The sequence below is a fragment of the Acinonyx jubatus genome, chromosome A2 (genome assembly GCF_027475565.1).
Source record: "Acinonyx jubatus isolate Ajub_Pintada_27869175 chromosome A2, VMU_Ajub_asm_v1.0, whole genome shotgun sequence".
NCBI lineage: Eukaryota > Metazoa > Chordata > Mammalia > Carnivora > Felidae > Acinonyx > Acinonyx jubatus.
This window is the reverse complement of record NC_069383.1, coordinates 29,275,616-29,294,719: the sequence shown is the minus strand read 5'-3', so window position 1 is coordinate 29,294,719 and position 19,104 is coordinate 29,275,616. Positions and strand designations below refer to the sequence as shown.

The window sequence follows — 19,104 nt, the reverse complement described above, 5'->3', positions numbered from 1 at the left end:
AGCAACAACACAAACAACTCTCACAATCACAGTGTTAAAGAAAGAAGGCAGCCACAAATGAGGACAGACTGAGTGGTTCCAACTATACAAAGTTGAAAGCTAGCAAGAACTAATGTACATGAGAAGCCATGATAGTGCTTACCCTTGGGGGATAGGGCTAATAATGGAAAGGGACACATGGGTGGCTTCTGGGGTACTGTTACTCTGTGCTTGGATGTTAATGATGGTTACAAAGTGTGTTCACTGTGAAAATTCACTGAACTATACACTTATGATTTGGTCATATCTGGGTACACACTTCATTTGAAAGTTTACTTAGAGCAGAGAAAGGGAAAATAAGAAAAAAGAGAAATGACAACAAAATATATGGCCATCTTCTCTACCTAGATACTAACCTGATGACAAGGTCCTGTTTTGCCACCAAGGAGCTCAATTTCTCTTCTTGTTTACTAATGTCCATGCTAACAGGATTAATATTATATTTCTTGCCTAACTGTTCAGTTTGGTTCTTCATATCAGACCCTATTTCAAGAATATAAAAGTCCAACTTTAGGTTTCCTTTCACTAATCAGAGAGTAAAACACATTTTAACAGCTCCAAAAAGAATTTCTCAAAGTTTAGAAACAAGATGGTCATCTGAAATTCACAGAGTAAGCACGTTTTGAAATCAGTTTTTCGTCTTCTGCTCTAAAACTTAGGGCTATTTACCTACTGTTATTTGTATACTGTCATCTCTTGACAGATATTCCAGTACAGGCTCAGATACATAACCAGATCCAAGAACCAAGACCTTTTTCTTGGTGCCCATTGAAAGTGATTGAGCAAGCTCCCTACAAATAAAAGAGGGGAGGAAGAGAAAACTTTAACAACAAAAGAAATTTAAATAACAAAATCTTTCTGTCCCCAAAACAAACCAAATCTTAGACTGTGAAATGATAATTTTTCCCACATTTCTTACAACAAGAACCTCAACAGGAGTTCCTTATACCAACATTTTCCATTAATTATTTTAGATTTTGTGTGATGAACAACAGACCCTGACCTCTCTGAAGTGACTGTCCATGAACTTTCACGAATTCCCAACCATTACTGAGGTGCAATTCTGGACCACTGCCTGGCTTACTCACAACTGAGTAACCTGGTTTCACACTTTATCCTTCCAGGGGACATGATTTAAAACCATGCCAGGGCCTTTACATCAGAAACCCTATTTCCTCCTCACAACAATCTGAGGAGACAACAATCTGAGAAGGAGATTATTATTAGCCATATTAGGCATTGCTTGTCATTTATCATTAGGGTCGCTTGAAAACAATTAAAACCATAGTTTTGAAATCACAAATGCCATGGGTTAAATGTAAAAACCTAAGATGAGTTACGAGGCAGGATTTTAATGCCTGAACAGTTTATTCTGTTGGAATTTGTCCCTTCCTGTCAGATTAACTCTCTGTCTTTCCTACAAATTATGACCTCCAAGACCGTGACTGTCTTGTTCATCTTTATAAACCCAGTAATGCTCAACAAATCTTGTCTTAAATATGGAAGATATTCATTAAAACTCTGTTGAGTCAAATTCCCAGATACCAGTGTAAGACCATGGAAATGGCTTTGTGCCAGAGACGTAAGCAGAAGGCTCTGCTGTTGGAATCTTTTAGGTCAAGCTGTCTCTCAAACTTTAACCTTTCCGTTAATTATAAGTGAATACAAATAAATGTATCTTTTAATGCTTATTTATTCATTTTGAGAGAGGGAGTGTGTATGTGTATGCACGAGCAGGTTGCAGGGAGGAGGGGAAGAGAAAGAGGGAGAGAGAGAGAATCCCAAGCAGGCTCTCTGTTGCCAGTGCTAAGCCTGATGCGGGGCTTGATCCCATGAACTGTGAGACCATGACCTGAGCCAAAATCAAGAGTTAGACACTCAACCAACTGAACCACTCAGGCACTCCATGAATACAAATAAATTTAAATACAAAATGTCCCTGCCCCTCTTCACCCCAACACTCATGTTACTGATGAGGTGATTCTACTTTAACCTCTGTCCGCATCCATTTCAACCCCTAGAAGGGAACTAGTAATTTGGTTATTGTATATCCTTTCTAACAACACTTTCTATGGTCTATGTAAATAAATTACACTTTTGATGCCTAAAAATAAAATGTTCAAAATACATTTTTTAAAACTTGTTCCTACATTTTAATACTGTCCACCCCATGGGCAACCTCAAAGACTCCAGGTTAATAGTCATGGTGCTAAGTGATGAAAAGAACATTCGAATAAGGAAGATATTTAAGATAACTTAAATTTCCTTTCAAAATACAGTCTTCATTATCAGTTTCCTGACAGAATATTCCATTAGGAAGGAGGGCAGGAAGTCCTAGCAGACTTGCTGCTACAAGAAAGATGGTGTGTAACAGTGAAAACATCATTGTGACTGGTCACGTTAGACATGTTATTAGGATTAGCAATATAAGAGATCATCAGCAGATAAGAATAAAAAAATACAGAGAGTTATGAAAAACTAACACATGTGAAGTTTCCTCTCTAAGAAACTCTCCCATGGGCCTATAGTGCTAGCCACTTAAAAAAAAAATCACTCTTGCTATCTTATGCCAGAATATTTCATTGACACATAAAAAGTAACTATTAGAAAACTACCACAGATGGACAAGCACAGGAGTAGTATACTTGATCCTAGCAGATCTCTTTATTTCTTATAGACAGAAGAACTGAGAAAGAAGCTAAGGCAGTTTGTTTCTTTTTAATTTTTCCACTCTGGTCTCTCCTGAGAATTCAGTGCATGGGTTATTTTGTTAGATGTGAATAGACCAGTGGAGCAGATATAAACACAAATCAAGTGCAATCAGCTGAAGAGGACCAGAACATTCCAAAGAAATGTCAATGCTTTCAAATTCTGAAGAGTAAAATCAATTAAAGAAACAAGGGCCTTAGCTGAGTACTTTTCTAAGAGGACTATTCTCTTGGGTAGATTTACCACATTACTGTTTGGCATCTTCCTCCTAAGAAGAATCCCCAGGGAAAACTGACCTCTCACCATTTGCTTTCTTCACTACTTCTGTTAATTTCTAAATAAGAGCCCACTTATCTAAACATCATACTAAACGAAACAAAGTCCAAATCCGCAACTAGAAACCAGACTGAAAATACCACAAAAAAGGTTAGCGTGCTTATGTTCTTTGAGAAAACACCTGAGACATAACACTATGCAAAATTCTAGAGAAAGAACAAGGTGCTGCCCAAAGGAGAACTTTTTGGACTTTACTTGCTTACATACAAGTCAACGCAGGAGATTAGAAAACCAAAATGATGTTCAGAGGAAAATAATTCCCACTGGTTTCAGCTAGTCACTTAGTATGGATTTCCTATACTTAAAGACATTTTCAAAATTGTATAAGCCTAGTATCGTGAACTCACATAGAAACATTTAAAAATACTCAACAAATCCAAGATAAGAATAATGCTTACCTGTTCTCTCGGAGTTTCTGGATATATTTATATTTATCAGGCAATGTACCGTTGGATGTAATCACTGCCTAAATGTGTATGACACAAGACATTTCTTTAGTGTCCATATTTTAGACCCACAAACATGGGCTTATGACTGACAGAGAACAAAGATGGAGAGAGTAAGGGAGAGAGGGAGAGAGGAAGGTAGTGGAAAAAATACATTCATGGAAAAAACTATTATAACTTACGTCCCGCACCACTGGAGAAAAATTCTGACTTTCAAGAGGCTGTGTTGCATCTGATAATATCTGAAAGAAAAATGAGATTGGTAAGAGATAAATGACATTGCAAAGGATTCTTGGTGTTTGTTTACATATTAAAATATTAGTCAAAGGAAAAAATAAGTTAGAAAAGTTTTCTAAAGAGCACTGAATATAAATAATTGGTAATAGAGGTCTACAGGCAATGGATTGTGCCCCCCAAGAACATACTATTTCAGTACAAGTTCCAATTTTAAAACTAAAATTTGATTATAATCATCTTTGCTTGTGGAAAACACAAAGTAGTTTATCCTTCCCCTCCAGTTAGATGTGTCATATTGAGCATGCTACAAACATCACCACAAGCGGTGCAGCCATTGTCCCCACTCAGAAGGCCTGTATCCTATCCCAAAGGATAGGACATTGTTCTATCAGAAGAGAGAATGGGTCTTCCAGACAAAAAGTCCCCAACCCTGCAATAGGGAGTCTACCTCACACCAAGATTAGTTCTATGTATAAGCACATCAGAATTTCAAAAGTGTCAGGGAAAATGGCTTGACCAAGTAGACCTCAAAAAGTCACCCAGTCTTCCCATTAATCTCACAAGACTGAGTCAGATGGCCAACAACAAAAGCCACATCTCTCATATTAACACCCCAGCATCCTTCTAATCCTCCTCCTTTCTTCCAAGATATCCAACTCCTGAGTAGACTGCCAAAGGGTAGAGGTCATATACGTTAGTTTTATTGCTTCTGATGGCCAGGGCCGTAGGATCAGTGAGACAACCATTCCCTCCTTATCCTTTTAGGTTAAAGTCTAGAGCACTCACCCAGCTAAGAAAAGACAAAAATGTACCTACCAGATACTGGCAGAAGAATATTTGTTTACTGTATTAAAATAAATATCAAAACTACTTTCATGTATCTAAAACATATGACACTTCGGCTATCCCTGGGATACAGGCATTAAAAAAAAAGATACATATATCTGTAAGGCAGGGCACCTTTGGGGAAGCTCATGGAATTGGGATACCTGCAGTCTTCCCACCGCTTCTTCTGCCCAGGCACCTATGGAGCACTCCCCGTCAGGCTGACTGCTCCACCTGCCAGCCCTGCCTGCAGGCCAGGAGCCATTAGTAAACAAGACGAGATTTGAATTTCACTTGGCATATGGCTAAACCACTGAACTCTTTAGTCTCTTCATTTTCTCTACTGTTTATCTCTAACTCTACAGCCTTACTTAGGCCTTACTGAGACCATGGGAACTACCTCCCACCTCTCGCCTTCCATTTACCTTCACTCTAAAACCAAAATGTGACCATTTCTTCTGTGTCTATTTGAAATCATTTACTAGCTTTTCGATACCCTCAGGATAAAGTCTCTAGCTCCCTAGATGGCTTCCAAGACTCTCTATAGTCTGCCTCTCCGACCTCAATTCTCCCTTTTGTCTCATACTCAAAACTCAAGTCCTATTAACAGTGTGGAGCTGCTTATCTACATCAGCTTTCCCATGCCTCTATACCAGGTGGATGTCTCACATGCTATTCCTCTACATGGAATTCTTACTCCTCGTCCTCCAGGATATAGCTGAAGAACTGCCTCCTCTGTGAAGCCTTAATCAAAATCTGCCCCGAAGCACACCTTGAAGGTAAGAACTGCACTTTGGCATCTTGCCTGTGCAATACAATGGTAAATATTCAATAAATATATTAGTGGATACATGCAATAATCATATGGATTTTTTCCAAGAAAATGAACTAAGTGTCTTGAGTCCACCTACAGAAAGGCAAACCTAAAAGACAACAAAAGGCTGCTTGCTGAACTATTATATTAACTGCCTTCCTTGCTAGAATTCAATCATGACAGAACTACAAGCACAAGCGCCCTAAAGCATATGGTATGCCTTGTCACTTTTACATATGCCACCTTTGAGAGCTCATCACTCTCTCCTAAATTAATGTCAAGCTATTTATCCTGGTGTTAAGACCCTTTGCAATATGGAACCAACATACTCCTTTTACTCTGTCAGACTTGACAGCTCACAGAAACCCTCTGTCAAATTAACTCCCACCTTTGCTCTCCTGTCTCCATCAGATAGTATGCCTCCCATTCCCATGCAAACGAACAGATCCTATACATCTACCAAGAGCCAGCTCAAATGTCACCTCTTTCATAAAACCTTTCTTGCTTTACCCAACAGGACAGAGCCTCACCCTCCACAACTCCATTAACATTTTTCTAATGATTGTCATATTCCACTTTATGGCAGCGTTGCGCACTTATCTCATTCCCTTCCTGGACCTCATCTTACTATAGGTCAGAAGGTATATTTTCATTTTCTTCAACCATATGTGTGCCTTGTTCCAGCAGACAATAACTATCTAATTAATTCAAGTGAAACAAACTTTTCTATTGGCTCAAAATGATAGCCTGTGCCCTGCAATGCCACAGGGTCTGAATCTTACGTCAAAAAGGAAAATACAGCTCCAATACAGTTATCAGACGAGAACAGAGACAAAATACTTAATTTTTTAGTGGTAAGCAGATACACACAAATCAAGACTACAATAAATAGCCATACATTTTCACAAATGTCCACTGCATATATATAATGCTGAGATAGATGCCCCTAAGAGAATCCCACCACACTGTCTGGAAGACTATTGTGATGTATAAAAGGAAAAATATGTGACAATTTAGAGAAGCCGGCTTAGTCATAGGCAATATCACCTGCCTCAGTCTGACCAAAACTCTCCAACTGTCAGATATTTTTGTCACGTTGCCTAAGAGACTATCAAACTGCTGATTTAGTAAGCAAAAACATATCATCTTTTTAAATGGACATTTCCCTTCTATTTTTTTTTCATAATACAATGCCTTTATTTTTTATTTATTTTTCAATATATGAAGTTTATCGTCAAATTGGTTTCCATACAACACCCAGTGCTCATCCCAAAAGGTGCCCTCCTCAATACCCATCACCCACCCTCCCCTCCCTCCCACCCTCCATCAACCCTCAGTTTGTTCTCAGTTTTTAAGAGTCTCTTATGCTTTGGCTCTCTCCCACTCTAACCTCTTTTTTTTTTTTGGACATTTCCCTTCTAAACAAGGGTGAATTAGATCTTTTCAGACCAATCCTCCCATTGAGTAAAACCAGGTAAAACATGAAAAGCCTCAATTTTTGGCTTCAAAAGATAGATAAATTTTTTTTTTCTGGGAAGACAGCAGAATAGGAGGATCCTAAGCTCACCTTTTCCCACAGATACAACTAGACAACAAACACATCAGTTCAAATAACCCAGAAAACGACTTGTAGACTGGCAGAACAAACTCTCCACAGCTAAATGAAAAGAGGCCACATCAAAGAGGGTGGGAAGGGCTGAGACACAGGGACCTGCAGAACTTTCCACAGGAGGGAGGGGCAACACAGGCACAGAGAGGGGAGAGAAACAGACTCTCACACTGGGAGCCCACACAGACAAGATGAATCCCAGTAACATTTGGTTTTGAAAAACAGAGAGGCCGAATTTCACAGGTTCTTACAAGCACCAGGACTTAAAACCTGGAACTTTAAAAATCTGTTGGTTTGGCTCTGGGAGAGCCTGGAAGGCAAGATGAAACTGAGTCCCTACCCTTAAAGAGACAGCACAACAAAAAGCTCGAGTGAGACACAGCATAGAAGCAGCAGTCTGAAAATCGCCTGGGGTATATTGGAGGAAGATTTGTTTACTAATCTCAGAGTGCGAGCTGGAGAGACAAGGATCCATGAAAGACTTCTCTAGGAATGAAGGAGCTGGCCTGTGCAATTTCCCTGCCCCATCCCCCAGGCTAAACACCGGGCCACCAGCTGAAAGCAGCATAGCACATAGGCTCCTACCTATCTTGCTAATAGTGTGCCCCACCCAAGTGTTCCCCTGCAGACACACCCCCTCAAGCCCAGCTTCAGCTGAATGTCTACTCCACAGAAGACCTGTGCAAGCCTTGCTAACACCCCACATCTGACACGTCGGGCTTCTGCAGATCCACCCCTTCCAATACACTCTTGGTCTGAGTCCATCCAAAGCAGTGCCACAAGCTTGGCAGGGTGCAAGCAGCCCTGACAGACCAGCAGTACTCCAAAGTGATGCGTACCTCAGGGAGAAAGAAAATGAACCACACATACTAGTCAGACTGCAGGCACAGCAGTGGGTTGGGGGCAGATAGCTGATCTCACTGCAGGCCCCACCCACTTATAAAAGCTTCCCAGGAGACAAAACAGGGAAAGCAAACTGCACCTCAGTGCTACTACATCTATGGCAAAAGCCAGGTCTGACCTAACTCCAGCTTAAGGCAGCCCCAGACAAACCTACTAACGTCACAGGGATCAAACCTTGCCCAAAACAGGCAAAGAGAGCCATTGCAGACAACTGGACTAAAGGAAAAATCTGCTGAGCCACAACAGCAGAGTGCACGCAGCACACACAGGAGACATCCGTGAAGCGCCAGGTTCTGGGCAACAGGGGACATTGCACTACAGGGCCCTACAGGATCTCTTCTTCATAAGGCCACTACTTTCAAAAGCAAGAGATGTAGCTGACTTTCCTAACACGTAAAAACAGACAGTTAGACAACAGAGAGTTTGTCTAACAGAGAGTTAGACAAAATGAGGAGATAGAGTAATATGTCTCAGATGAAAGAACAGGATAAAACCAGAACAAGATAACCTAAGTGAAACAGAAATGAGTAATATGCCTAAGGAGACTTTAGACTAATGGCCACAAAGATACTCGCTGGACTTGAGAAAAGAGTGGAGGGCCTCAGTGAGACCCTTAACAAAGAGATAGAAAACATAAAAAAGAACAAATCAGAGGTGAAGAACTCAATAATTGAAATTTAAAATACACTAGATGGAGAAGCGCCTGGGTGGCTCAGTCAGTTGAGCATCTGACTTTGGCTCAGGTCATGATCTTGCAGTCTGTGAGTTCAAGTCCTGCATTGGGGTCTGTGCTGACAGCTCACAGCCTGGAGCCTGCTTCAGATTCTGTGTCCCCCCCCCTCTCTCTGTTCTTCCCCTGCTCATGCTCTGTCTCTCTCTGTCTCAAAAATAAATAAACATTAAAAAAAATTTTTAAATACATTAGATGGAATAGTGGTCTAGAGAAAGCAGAAGAAAATATCAGGGATCTGGAGGACAGATAACAATCAGCTTGATTGTTATCTATAAGCGAAGAGAAAAATAATAAGCAGATAAGAGAAAAATAATAATACAAATGAAAATAGACTTAGGGAACTCAGCTACACAATCAAGTGTAATGCATCTACATTATAGGGATCCCAGAAGAAGAGACAGAAAAGGGGAGCAGAATATTTATTTGAAGAATAGCTTAAAACTTCTCTAATCTCAGGGAAGGAAACTGAAATCTAGATCCAAGAGGCATAGAAAGCCCCCAACAAAATCAACCCAAGGAGATCCACACAAAACCACATATAATTAAAATGGCAAAAAGTAGTGCCAAAGAGAGAATTTTACAAGCAGCAAGAGAAAAGAAAACATTTACATACAATGGAAACCTTATAAAGCTATCAGCAGATTTTTCACCAGAAACTTTGTAGGCCAAGGCTGCCCGGGTGGTTCAGTTGGTTAAGTGTCTGACTTCAGCTCAGGTCATAATCTCATGGTTTATGGGTTCAAGTCCTGTGTTGGGCTCTGTGCTGACAGCTCAGAGCCTGGAGCCTGCTTCAGATTCTGTGTCTCCCTCTCTCTCTGCTCCTCCCCCACTCACGCTTTCTCTCTCTCTCTCTCTCTCAAATAAATAAACATTTAAAAAGTTAAAAAAAAAAAAAAGAAGAAGAAACTTTGTAGGCCAGAAGACAGTGGCATGATATAATCAAAGTAATGAAAGAAAAAAAACCTTCTGCCAAGAATTCTCTATCCAGCAAGTCTATAGTTCACAATAGAAGTAGAGATAAAGAGTTTCTCAGACAAACTAAAGGTAAAGGAATTCTGAGAGACCTGGGTGGCTCAGTTAGTTAAACATCTGACTCTTGATTTTAGCTCAGGTCATGATCTCACAGTTGTGAAATTGAGCCCCACATTAGGCTCTGCACTGAACATGGAATCTGCTTAGGATTCTCTCTCTACCTCTGTCTCTGTCCCTTCCCCACTCATGCTCTCTCTCTCTCTCAAAATAAATAAACATTTTAAAATAAATAAAAGTGAAGGAATTCATGATCACCAAACCAGCCCTACAGGAAATATTAAAGGAGCCTCTTTGAGTGGAAAGGAAAGAACATAAATGGGAGTAAGAAAAGTAGGAAGCACAAAAGCAGAAAAATTAAGTATATCTATAAAAATCAGTCAAGGAAATCACAAAATAAAAGGATGTAAAGTATGACACCATATACCTAAAATGTGGGAGAGAAAGGGGTAAAGAATGGGTTCAAACTTAAGTGGGCATCATCTTAATATAGACTGACATACACAGAAGATGTTATATACAAACTAAGTAAAAACCACAAATCAAAAATCAGTAATAGATATGCAAAAAAATAAAACAGAAAGAACCCAAATATATCACTAGGAAAAGTCAACTAGCCATTAAAGACAAGAGCAAAAGAAGAAAGAAAATAGAGAAGATCCTCAAAAACAACCATAAAACAACAAAATAGCAATAAATACATACCCATAAATAATTACTTTGAATGTAAATGGACTATTTGCTCCAATCAAAAGACATATGGTGACAGAATGGATAAAAAAGCAAGATCGATCTACACACTGCCCACAAGAGACTCACATCAGACCTAAAGACACATGCAGACTGAAAGTGAAGAAATACAAAATTTATCATGCAAACAGATGTGAAAACTGGGATAACAATACTTATATTGAACAGCAAAGACTTTAAAACAAAGACTGTAACAAGAGACAAAGAAGGACACTATATAATCATTCAGAAAACAATACAACAAGAAAATATAACAATTATAAATATGTATGCACCCAACATAGGAATACCCAAATACATAGAGCAGTTAATAACAAACATAAAGGAAATAATTGATAGTCATACAACAACAGTAGGGGACTTCAACACCCAATTACATCAATGAGTAGATCATCCAAACAGAAATTCAACAAGGAAACAGTGTCTGAATGACACATTGGACCAGATGGATCTAACAGATATGTTCAGACCTTTCCATCCTAAAATAGCATAATACACATTATTTTCAAGTGCACATGGGACATTCTCCAGAATAGATCACATATTAGGCCACAAAACAATCTCAACAAATTCAAAAAGATCACATTCATACCATGTATCTTTTCTGACCACAACACTATGAAACTAGAAATCAACCACAAGAAAATAATCTGGAAAGACCACAAATGCATGGACATTACATAAAAAGCTGCTGAACAATGAATAGCTCAAAGAAGAAATCAAAGAGAAAATAAAAAAATACACAGAGACAGGGGCGCCTGGGTGGCTCAGTCTGAGCATCTGACTCTGGCTCAGGTCATGACCTTGCAGTTTGTGAGTTCGAGCCCTGCATTGTGCTCTGTGCCAAGAGCTCAGAGCCTGGAGCCTGCTTTGGATTCTGTGTCTCTTTCTCTCTCTGCATCTCCTCTACTCGCTCTCTTTCTCTCTCTCTGTCTCTCTGTCTCTATCTCTCTCTCTCAAAAAAAAAAATACATGAAGACAAATTAAAATGCAAACACAATGGTCCAAAATCTTTGAGATGCAACATAAGCTGTTCTAAGAAGGAAGTTTATAACAATATAGGCCTATACCAAGAAGCAAGAAAAATCTCAAATAGAAAAATCTCAAATCTCAGAGGAGCTAGAAAAAGAACAATAAACAAGACCCAAAACCAGTAGAAGGAAAGAAATAATAAATACTAGAGCAGAAACAAACAAAATAGAAACAAACAAACAAAAACGCAACAAACAATAGACAGAGCAATGAAACCAGGAACTAGTTCTTTGAAAACACCAACAAAATTTTAACCAGACTCATCCAAAAAAAAAAAAAAACAGAGAGAGAGAGAAACAAACAGAGAGGACTCAAATAAACAAAATCAGAAATAAAAGAGGAGAAATAACAACCAACACCACAAAAATACAAATGACTAAAAGAATATTATGAAAAATATTATGAAAAATGATATGCCAACAAATAGACAAACTATAAGAAATGGATAAATTCTTGGGAACATATAACCTCCCAAAATTGAATCAGGAAGCAACAGAAAATTTGAACAGACCAATTATCAGCAATGAAATTGAATAAGTAATCAAAAAGCTCCCAACAAACAGAAGTCCAAGATAAGATGGCTTCACAGGTGAATTCTACCAAACATTTAAAGAAGAGTCAATACCTATAGTCTTCTTAAACTATTCCAAAAAATAAAAGGGGAAGTATAGCTTCTAGGTTGATTCTATGAGGCCAGCATTACCCTGATACTAAAACTAGATAAACACACTAAAAAAAAAAACCAAAAAACAAAAAACAAACTACAGGCCAATATCCATGATGAAAATAGATGCAAAAATCCTCAACAAAATATTAGCAAATAAAATCCAAAATATATTTTAAAAAATCATTCACCATGATCAAGTGGGATTTGTTTCTGGGATGCAAGCTTGGTTCAATATTTGCAAATCGGTGTGCTACATCACATCAACAAAAGAAAAGATAAAAATCATATGAATATTTCAATAGATGCAGGAAAACATATGACAAAGTACAACATCCATTGATTATAAAAACCCTTAACAAGATAAGTTTAGAGGGAACATCAACAAAATAAAGGCCCTATATGAAAAACCCACAGCTAACATCACACTCAATGGGGGGAAAATGAGAGCTTTTCCCTAAGGTTGGGAGCAAGACAAAGATGTCCACTTTCTCCATCTTTATTTAACATCGTACTGGAAGTCCTAGCCACAGCAATGAGATAAGAAAAAGGGATAAAAGCCATCTAAATTAAAAAGGAAGAAGCAAAACTTCCACTATTTGCAGATGACATGATACTATATATAGAAAACTCTAGAGACTCCACCAAGAAACTACTAGAACTGACACATGAATTCAGTAAGGTCATGGGATACAAAATCAATGGACACAAATCCACTGCATTTCAATATACTAATAATGAAGCAGCAGAAACAGAAATTAAGAAATCCCATTTACCTTTGCACCAAAAAGAATAAAATATCTAGCAATAAACTTAGGAGTTTATTACTGCTTAGGAGTTTATTATTAAACTTAGCAATAAGCTAGGAGGTGAAAGACCTGTACTATGAAAACTAGAAAACATTGATGAAAGAAACTGAAGATGGCACAAACAAATGGAAAGATATTTCATGCTCATGAACTGGAAGAACAAATATTATTAAAATGTCCATACTATCCCAAGCAATCTATAGGTTTAATGCAATCCCTATCAAAATACCAATAGTATTTTTCATAAAAGTAGAACAAACAATACTAAAATTTTTATGGAACCACAAAAGACCCCAAATAGCCAAAACAATCTTAAAAAAGAAAACCAAAACTAGGGGTATGATAATCCCAGATTTTAAGTTACACTACAAAGCTGTTGTCATCAAAACAGTAAGGTATTGGCACAAAAATAGACACACAGATCAACAGAACAAAATAGAGAGCCCAGAAAGAAACCCGTAATCTTATAGTCAATTAATCTTTGACAAAGCAGGAAAGAATATCCAATGGGAAAGACAGCCTTTTCAACAAATGGTTTTTGGAGATAGCTATATGCAAAATAATGAAAATGGACCACTTTCTTACATCATACACAAAAATAAACTCAAAATGCACTAAGGACGTACATGTAATACCCTAAAGCTCAAAAATCCTAGAAGACAGCACAGGTAGTAATTTTTCCAACACTGGCCATAGCAACATTTTTCTAGATAAGTCTTCTAAGGCAAGGGAAACAAAAGCAAAAATAAACTATTGGGACTACATCAAAACAAAAATTTCTACACAGCAAAGGAAACAATCAACAGAACTAAAAGGCAACCTACTGAATGGGAGAAGATATTTGCAAATGACATTATCTCATAAAGGCTTAGTATTCAAAATATATAAGGAACTATATAACTCAACACCAAAACAAACAAATAAATAATCCAATTAAAAATGGGCAGAAGACATGAACAGACGTTTCTCCAAAGAAGATATACAGAAGGTCAACATGACACATGAAAAGATGCTCAACATCACTCATCATCAGGGGAATGCAAATCAAAACTGCAATGAGATATCACCTTACACCTGTCAGAATGGCTAAAATCATAAACACAAGAAACAACAAATGCTGGGAAGGGTGTGGAGAAAAAGGAACACATGTGCACTGTTACTGTTGATGGGATTGCAAACTGGAGCAGCCACTGTGGAAAACAGTATGGAGGTTTCTCAGAAAATTAAAAATAGAACTACCATATGATCCAGTAATTCCACTACTGGGTATTTACCCAAAGAATATGACACCACTAATTTGAAAAGATACACGCACCCCTATGTTTATTGCAGCATTATTTATAATAGACAAATCATGGAAGCAGCCCATCCATCCATTAATAGATGAATGGATAAAAAAAGGTGTGGTGTATACACACACACACACACACACACACACACACACACACACACTGAAATTTTACTCAGTCATAAAAAAGAATGAAATCCTTGGGTGCCTGGGTGGCTCAGTCGATTGAGCATCTGACTTCGGCTCAGGTCATGATCTCGCAGTTGGTGAGTTCAGGCTCCGCATCAGGCTGGCTGCTGTTAGCACAGAACCTGCTTCAGATCCTCTGTATCTCTCTCTCTCCCTCTGCAGTTCAGGCTCCGCATCAGGCTGGCTGCTGTTAGCACAGAACCTGCTTCAGATCCTCTGTATCTCTCTCTCTCCCTCTGCCCCTCCCTCTGCTTGTGTGCTCTCTCTCTCTCTCTCTCAAAAATAATAAATAATTTTTTAAAAAAAGAATGAAATCCCGTCATGTACAACAACATGGATGGAATCAAAGAATATAGTGCTAAGCAAAATAAGTCAATCAGAGAAAGACAAATAAATACCACATGGTTTTCCTCATATGTGGAATTAAGCAAACAAAGGAAAAAAGGAGACAAACCAAAAAATAAACTCTTAAATATAAAGAACAAACAGATGCTTACGAGGGGGAAGGTGGGTGAAGGGATGTATGAGACAGGTGAATAGGATTAAGGGTACACTTACCAAAACGAGCACTGAGTAATGTTTAGAATTGTTGAATCACTACATTGTACACATGAAATAATATACTATTATATGTTAACTATACTGAAGTTAAAATTTAAAAAAATTTTTAAGATAGGTAAGACTTGTTGCACCATAATTCCGGAGAAGGAAGCCCAAAGTGATGAGTCTGGCATCTGTCACCACTTTCCATGGGTGTAGTTGCCAATGTGGAAGTGGCAGCTGGGATGCAGAGAAACTGGGAAGAGCTTATGGCCAACTTTAAATAATATTGTAATAAAAATTGGAGTTTCAGTTCTGCTGAAGGGGACCCCAGTCAATGCCAGATTTTCATTTGGGATCCTGAAAGACTGCATTTTCAAATAAATGATGAATTGAAAGACATCAGATTTCTAAACATCTAAAGCCTGGCTTTCCCCTTCTGTCACTGAACTGAGGTGATTTTCTCCCTGCCAGAAACAAAGGAAATCTTCTCTGGAGAAAATTACACGACATCCAAAGAGCCTCAAATCATCTCTACAATTTTACATACACAATATCCAGCATTCAATTAAAAATAAACATGCAGGGACACCTGGGTGGCTCAGTCGGTTAAGCATCCAACTCTTGGTTCTCACGGTTCTTGGGATTGAGCCCCATGTTTGGCTCTGCACTGACAATGTAGAGCCTGCTTGGTATTCTCTCTCTCCCTCTCTCTCTCTGCCCCTCCCCCACTCATGCATCCTCTCTCTCCCTCTCTCTCTCTCTGTGAAAATAAATATAAACATTTAAAAAATAAAAATAAAAAACATGCATATTAAGTGATAAGAATTTACTGAAAACCAAGAAAAAAAACAAAGAACATAAACAAATCCAAGAAGTTTAATGGAATTATCAGAAGTGAGTTTAAACTTTCATGAATACTGTCAAAAAATAAAATAAAATTGTCCCCCCAAAAGGCAAAACTAATCCATACATACAAGTCAAGATAGTAGGTATCTTTTTTTTTAATTTTTTTTGGGGTGCCTGGGTGGCTTGGCCAGTTAAGCGTCCGACTTCGGCTCAGGTTCATGATCTCGCGGTCTGTGAGTTTGAGCCCCGCGTCGGGCTCTGTGCTGACAGCTCAGAGCCTGGAGCCTGTTTCAGATTCTGTGTCTCCCTCTCTCTCTGCCCCTCCCCTGTTCATGCTCTGTCTCTCTCTGTCTCAAAAATAAATAAACGTTAAAAAAAAATTTTAAAAAATAAAATTTTTTTATGTTTATTCATTTTTGAAAGACAGAGAGAGACAGAGCACAAGCAGGGATGGAGCAGAGAGAGAAGGGGACACAGAATCTGAAGCAGGCTCCAGGCTCTGAGCTGTCAGCACAGAGCCTGACGCGGGTCTCCAACTCACGAACCGCAAGATCATGACCTGAGCCGAAGTCGGACGCTCAACTGACTGAGCCACCCAGGCACCCGGATAGTAGTTATCTTTTGAAAGGAGAGCTGGGACAGTAGAAGGAGGGGTATAAGGGGATTTCTGGAATGCTAACATTGCTTTTTTTTTTAATCTACGTAGTGTTCACATGGGTGTCTTTGTGGTAATTTAACATGCTGTATACTTATGTATCATTTATATGTGACATTTTAATTTTCATGCTATTATATAATGTAAATATATATATTGTTCTTTAATAAAAATTATATTTAATCAATGTACTTATCCCCCATCAATTACATAGGCTAACCCCAAATCACACTTTACTGGGAATTCATTAAACTGGCTTGCTTTTCTCCTAGTATCTATATGAGATCAACTCTACTGGATGAATACATTTTTAATGTTTATTTATTTATTTTGAGAGACAGAGAGAGACAGAGAGAGAGGGAGCAGGGGAGGGGCAGAGAGAGAGGAGAAAGAGAATTCTAAGCAGGCTCCACACTGTTGGCGCAGAGCCTGATGTGGGGCTCGAACCCACAAGATCATGAGATGGTGACCTGAGCCAAAATCAAGAGTCACACGCTCAGTTGACTGAGTCACCCAGGCACCCCAATGAATGGCAATTTTGATTAAAGACAAATAGGAATGAAAAGCTGTTGTAGGGTCCAGTGGAAATATACTTATATCTGAAGTTTTGAAACGTAGTAATTTGTGAGTTGAAAATGGCTTATAACAACTTTTTTAAGTGGTAAGTGATATTAGAGCAGCCATACAAAAACACATTTCAAGAAATTAACAGTCAAATCCATCCACAAGACAAACCAGGCCCATATAAAGGAAGAGTTGCACCGAAAACACATAATTTAAGCATTCGAAGAGATGAATTAAAGCCAAAGGCTCAGCAACAGCTCTTCTACATACTCCAAAAGTCTACTAGAGTCCAGTTGATTCTATGTATTATGACTGGCGCATTTCATTTCAGGCCTGTGGGCAGCTCTAACGGACCATTCCTCCTGCAGATAACAACTACAAACTCTGGACAAAATACAAACAAAACCAACTACTTGAGGGCTTCCGAGAATGAAAAAATAGTGGGCAGTTTTTGGAGGAGCGTCAAAACTTGGAAGAATTAACCATCACAGTAGTTTCCTTTGCCCAGCCTTTGGCACTGCCCAGGATGGGCAACGTGGTGCAAAGACATAGAAACATGCAGCCAGCTCACTACTTTCTGATCTAAAAACAGGAATGGAACCCAGAGCAACCACAGCCTCCAGAATGTGAGGGGGGATGGCAGAGGGCACAGATTCGGAAAAAGCGAAGTCCAACTTTCATGTGAACCCTATTCCGAGTCTCAGGATAACCCCCAAACTGAGCATCTGCAGGTCAAGCAGCCCAAGGAAAGCAAAGAGCTGAACTTTTATTTGAGCTACTCCCCACCTCAGGTGAGACAGAGTTTCCAATTTAAAGCTAGCCAAATTAAATGTCTGCTAAAACACACAAAAAATCAACACTTTGAAGAGAAATGTAACAATCCAGAATCTCCACAGCATAGCTATCCACATCACCCATGATACACTCCAAAATTATTCAACTGGAGAAAACCAGGAAACTATGACTTGACCCATTTTCAAGGGAAAAGACAATCAATAAAAGTTCAACCCCAAGCTGACCCAGAAACTGGGAAATATGATGCAAAGACTATAAAGTGGCTTTTCTAACTATGACTATGTGATAAAGAACAGTACATTCATAAGGTATGAAAAGATAGAAATTCTCAACAGAGAAAGCGAGTATGAACGCTTAAAATAAATACTGGGGGTGCCTGGGTGGATCAGTCAGTTGAGTGTCTGACTCTCGATTTGGGCTCAGGTCATGATCCCAGGGTGGCGGGATCGAGCCCCACCTCGGGCTCTATGCTTAAGCTTCTCTCTCCTGCTGCCTCTCTCTCCCACTCGTGTGCACACTCTCCCTCTCTCTATTAAAAAAAAAAAAAAAAGAAAGATAAACACTGAAATAAGAGTGCTTATCTTTGGCAAACAAAATGGAATTTAGAGAGCACGGTATTTCAGCAGTCGATCATTGATTACAGTGAAAAATACACGACCACAACAAAAGCTGTCACTTAACTAAGCATTAGTGACTAACATCCAATAAGTCTCTATTTCTGATTTTTCAAATCTATTAATCACAGCACAGTAAGAATGTTTTCACATGCATTGACCTAGACGGCAGGAAGAGTGAAAAAAAGGAAAATCTTACCCCACAGGCCACTTTCTTAACAAAATATGAATAATGGAAGATAAATGCTATTATAATTCACTATGAAGGCAGTTATGTAATTCTATTCCCCATGAGACAAGCTAGCAGAATATATAAAAGAGTGTCTATAAATACTTTTGAGGGAGGGCTGGCCTTCCATTTTACAACAGATTTCTTAGATATAGAAGACCAGACATCCCTAGGACCACGCTGCAGTTCTGTTGAAAGCCACAGAATTGCTGTGGATGCTGCCAGTCAGCTTACCATTTCTTCAACGTAAGGGTAAAGCATGTCTCCAAAGTATTCTGTAGCTTCAATTGGAAGCTGTGCTGGCAGATTGTCAATGGAACACATCAGAATCCCCGAGCCTTCGACACTAGGAGAAGTGAGATGTTTTATTCAGATGTATACAGTGTTATCTGTAAGCTCTAACTTTCCCAGATGCCTAAACCATTGCATTTGTGTCATAATAATTT

The 19,104-nt window shown here is 38.8% G+C and overlaps 1 protein-coding gene across 3 annotated transcripts in view; it reads right to left on the bottom strand.

Moving 5' to 3' along the window:
* The window catches only part of AASS (aminoadipate-semialdehyde synthase), a 63,376-nt gene that overhangs the window by 21,174 nt on the left and 23,098 nt on the right, over positions 1-19,104 (bottom strand). For 2 of the 3 annotated variants that reach the window (XM_015067309.3, XM_015067310.3), the window contains exons 11-15: positions 18,893-19,004; positions 3,713-3,772; positions 3,483-3,550; positions 709-830; positions 396-522 (exon numbers count right to left, since the gene is read on the bottom strand). In XM_015067309.3, coding sequence (XP_014922795.3) covers positions 396-522; positions 709-830; positions 3,483-3,550; positions 3,713-3,772; positions 18,893-19,004 — 489 coding nt within the window. The remainder of the gene's footprint in view (positions 1-395; positions 523-708; positions 831-3,482; positions 3,551-3,712; positions 3,773-18,892; positions 19,005-19,104) is intronic. The other variant, XM_027075355.2, reaches the window with a different exon arrangement.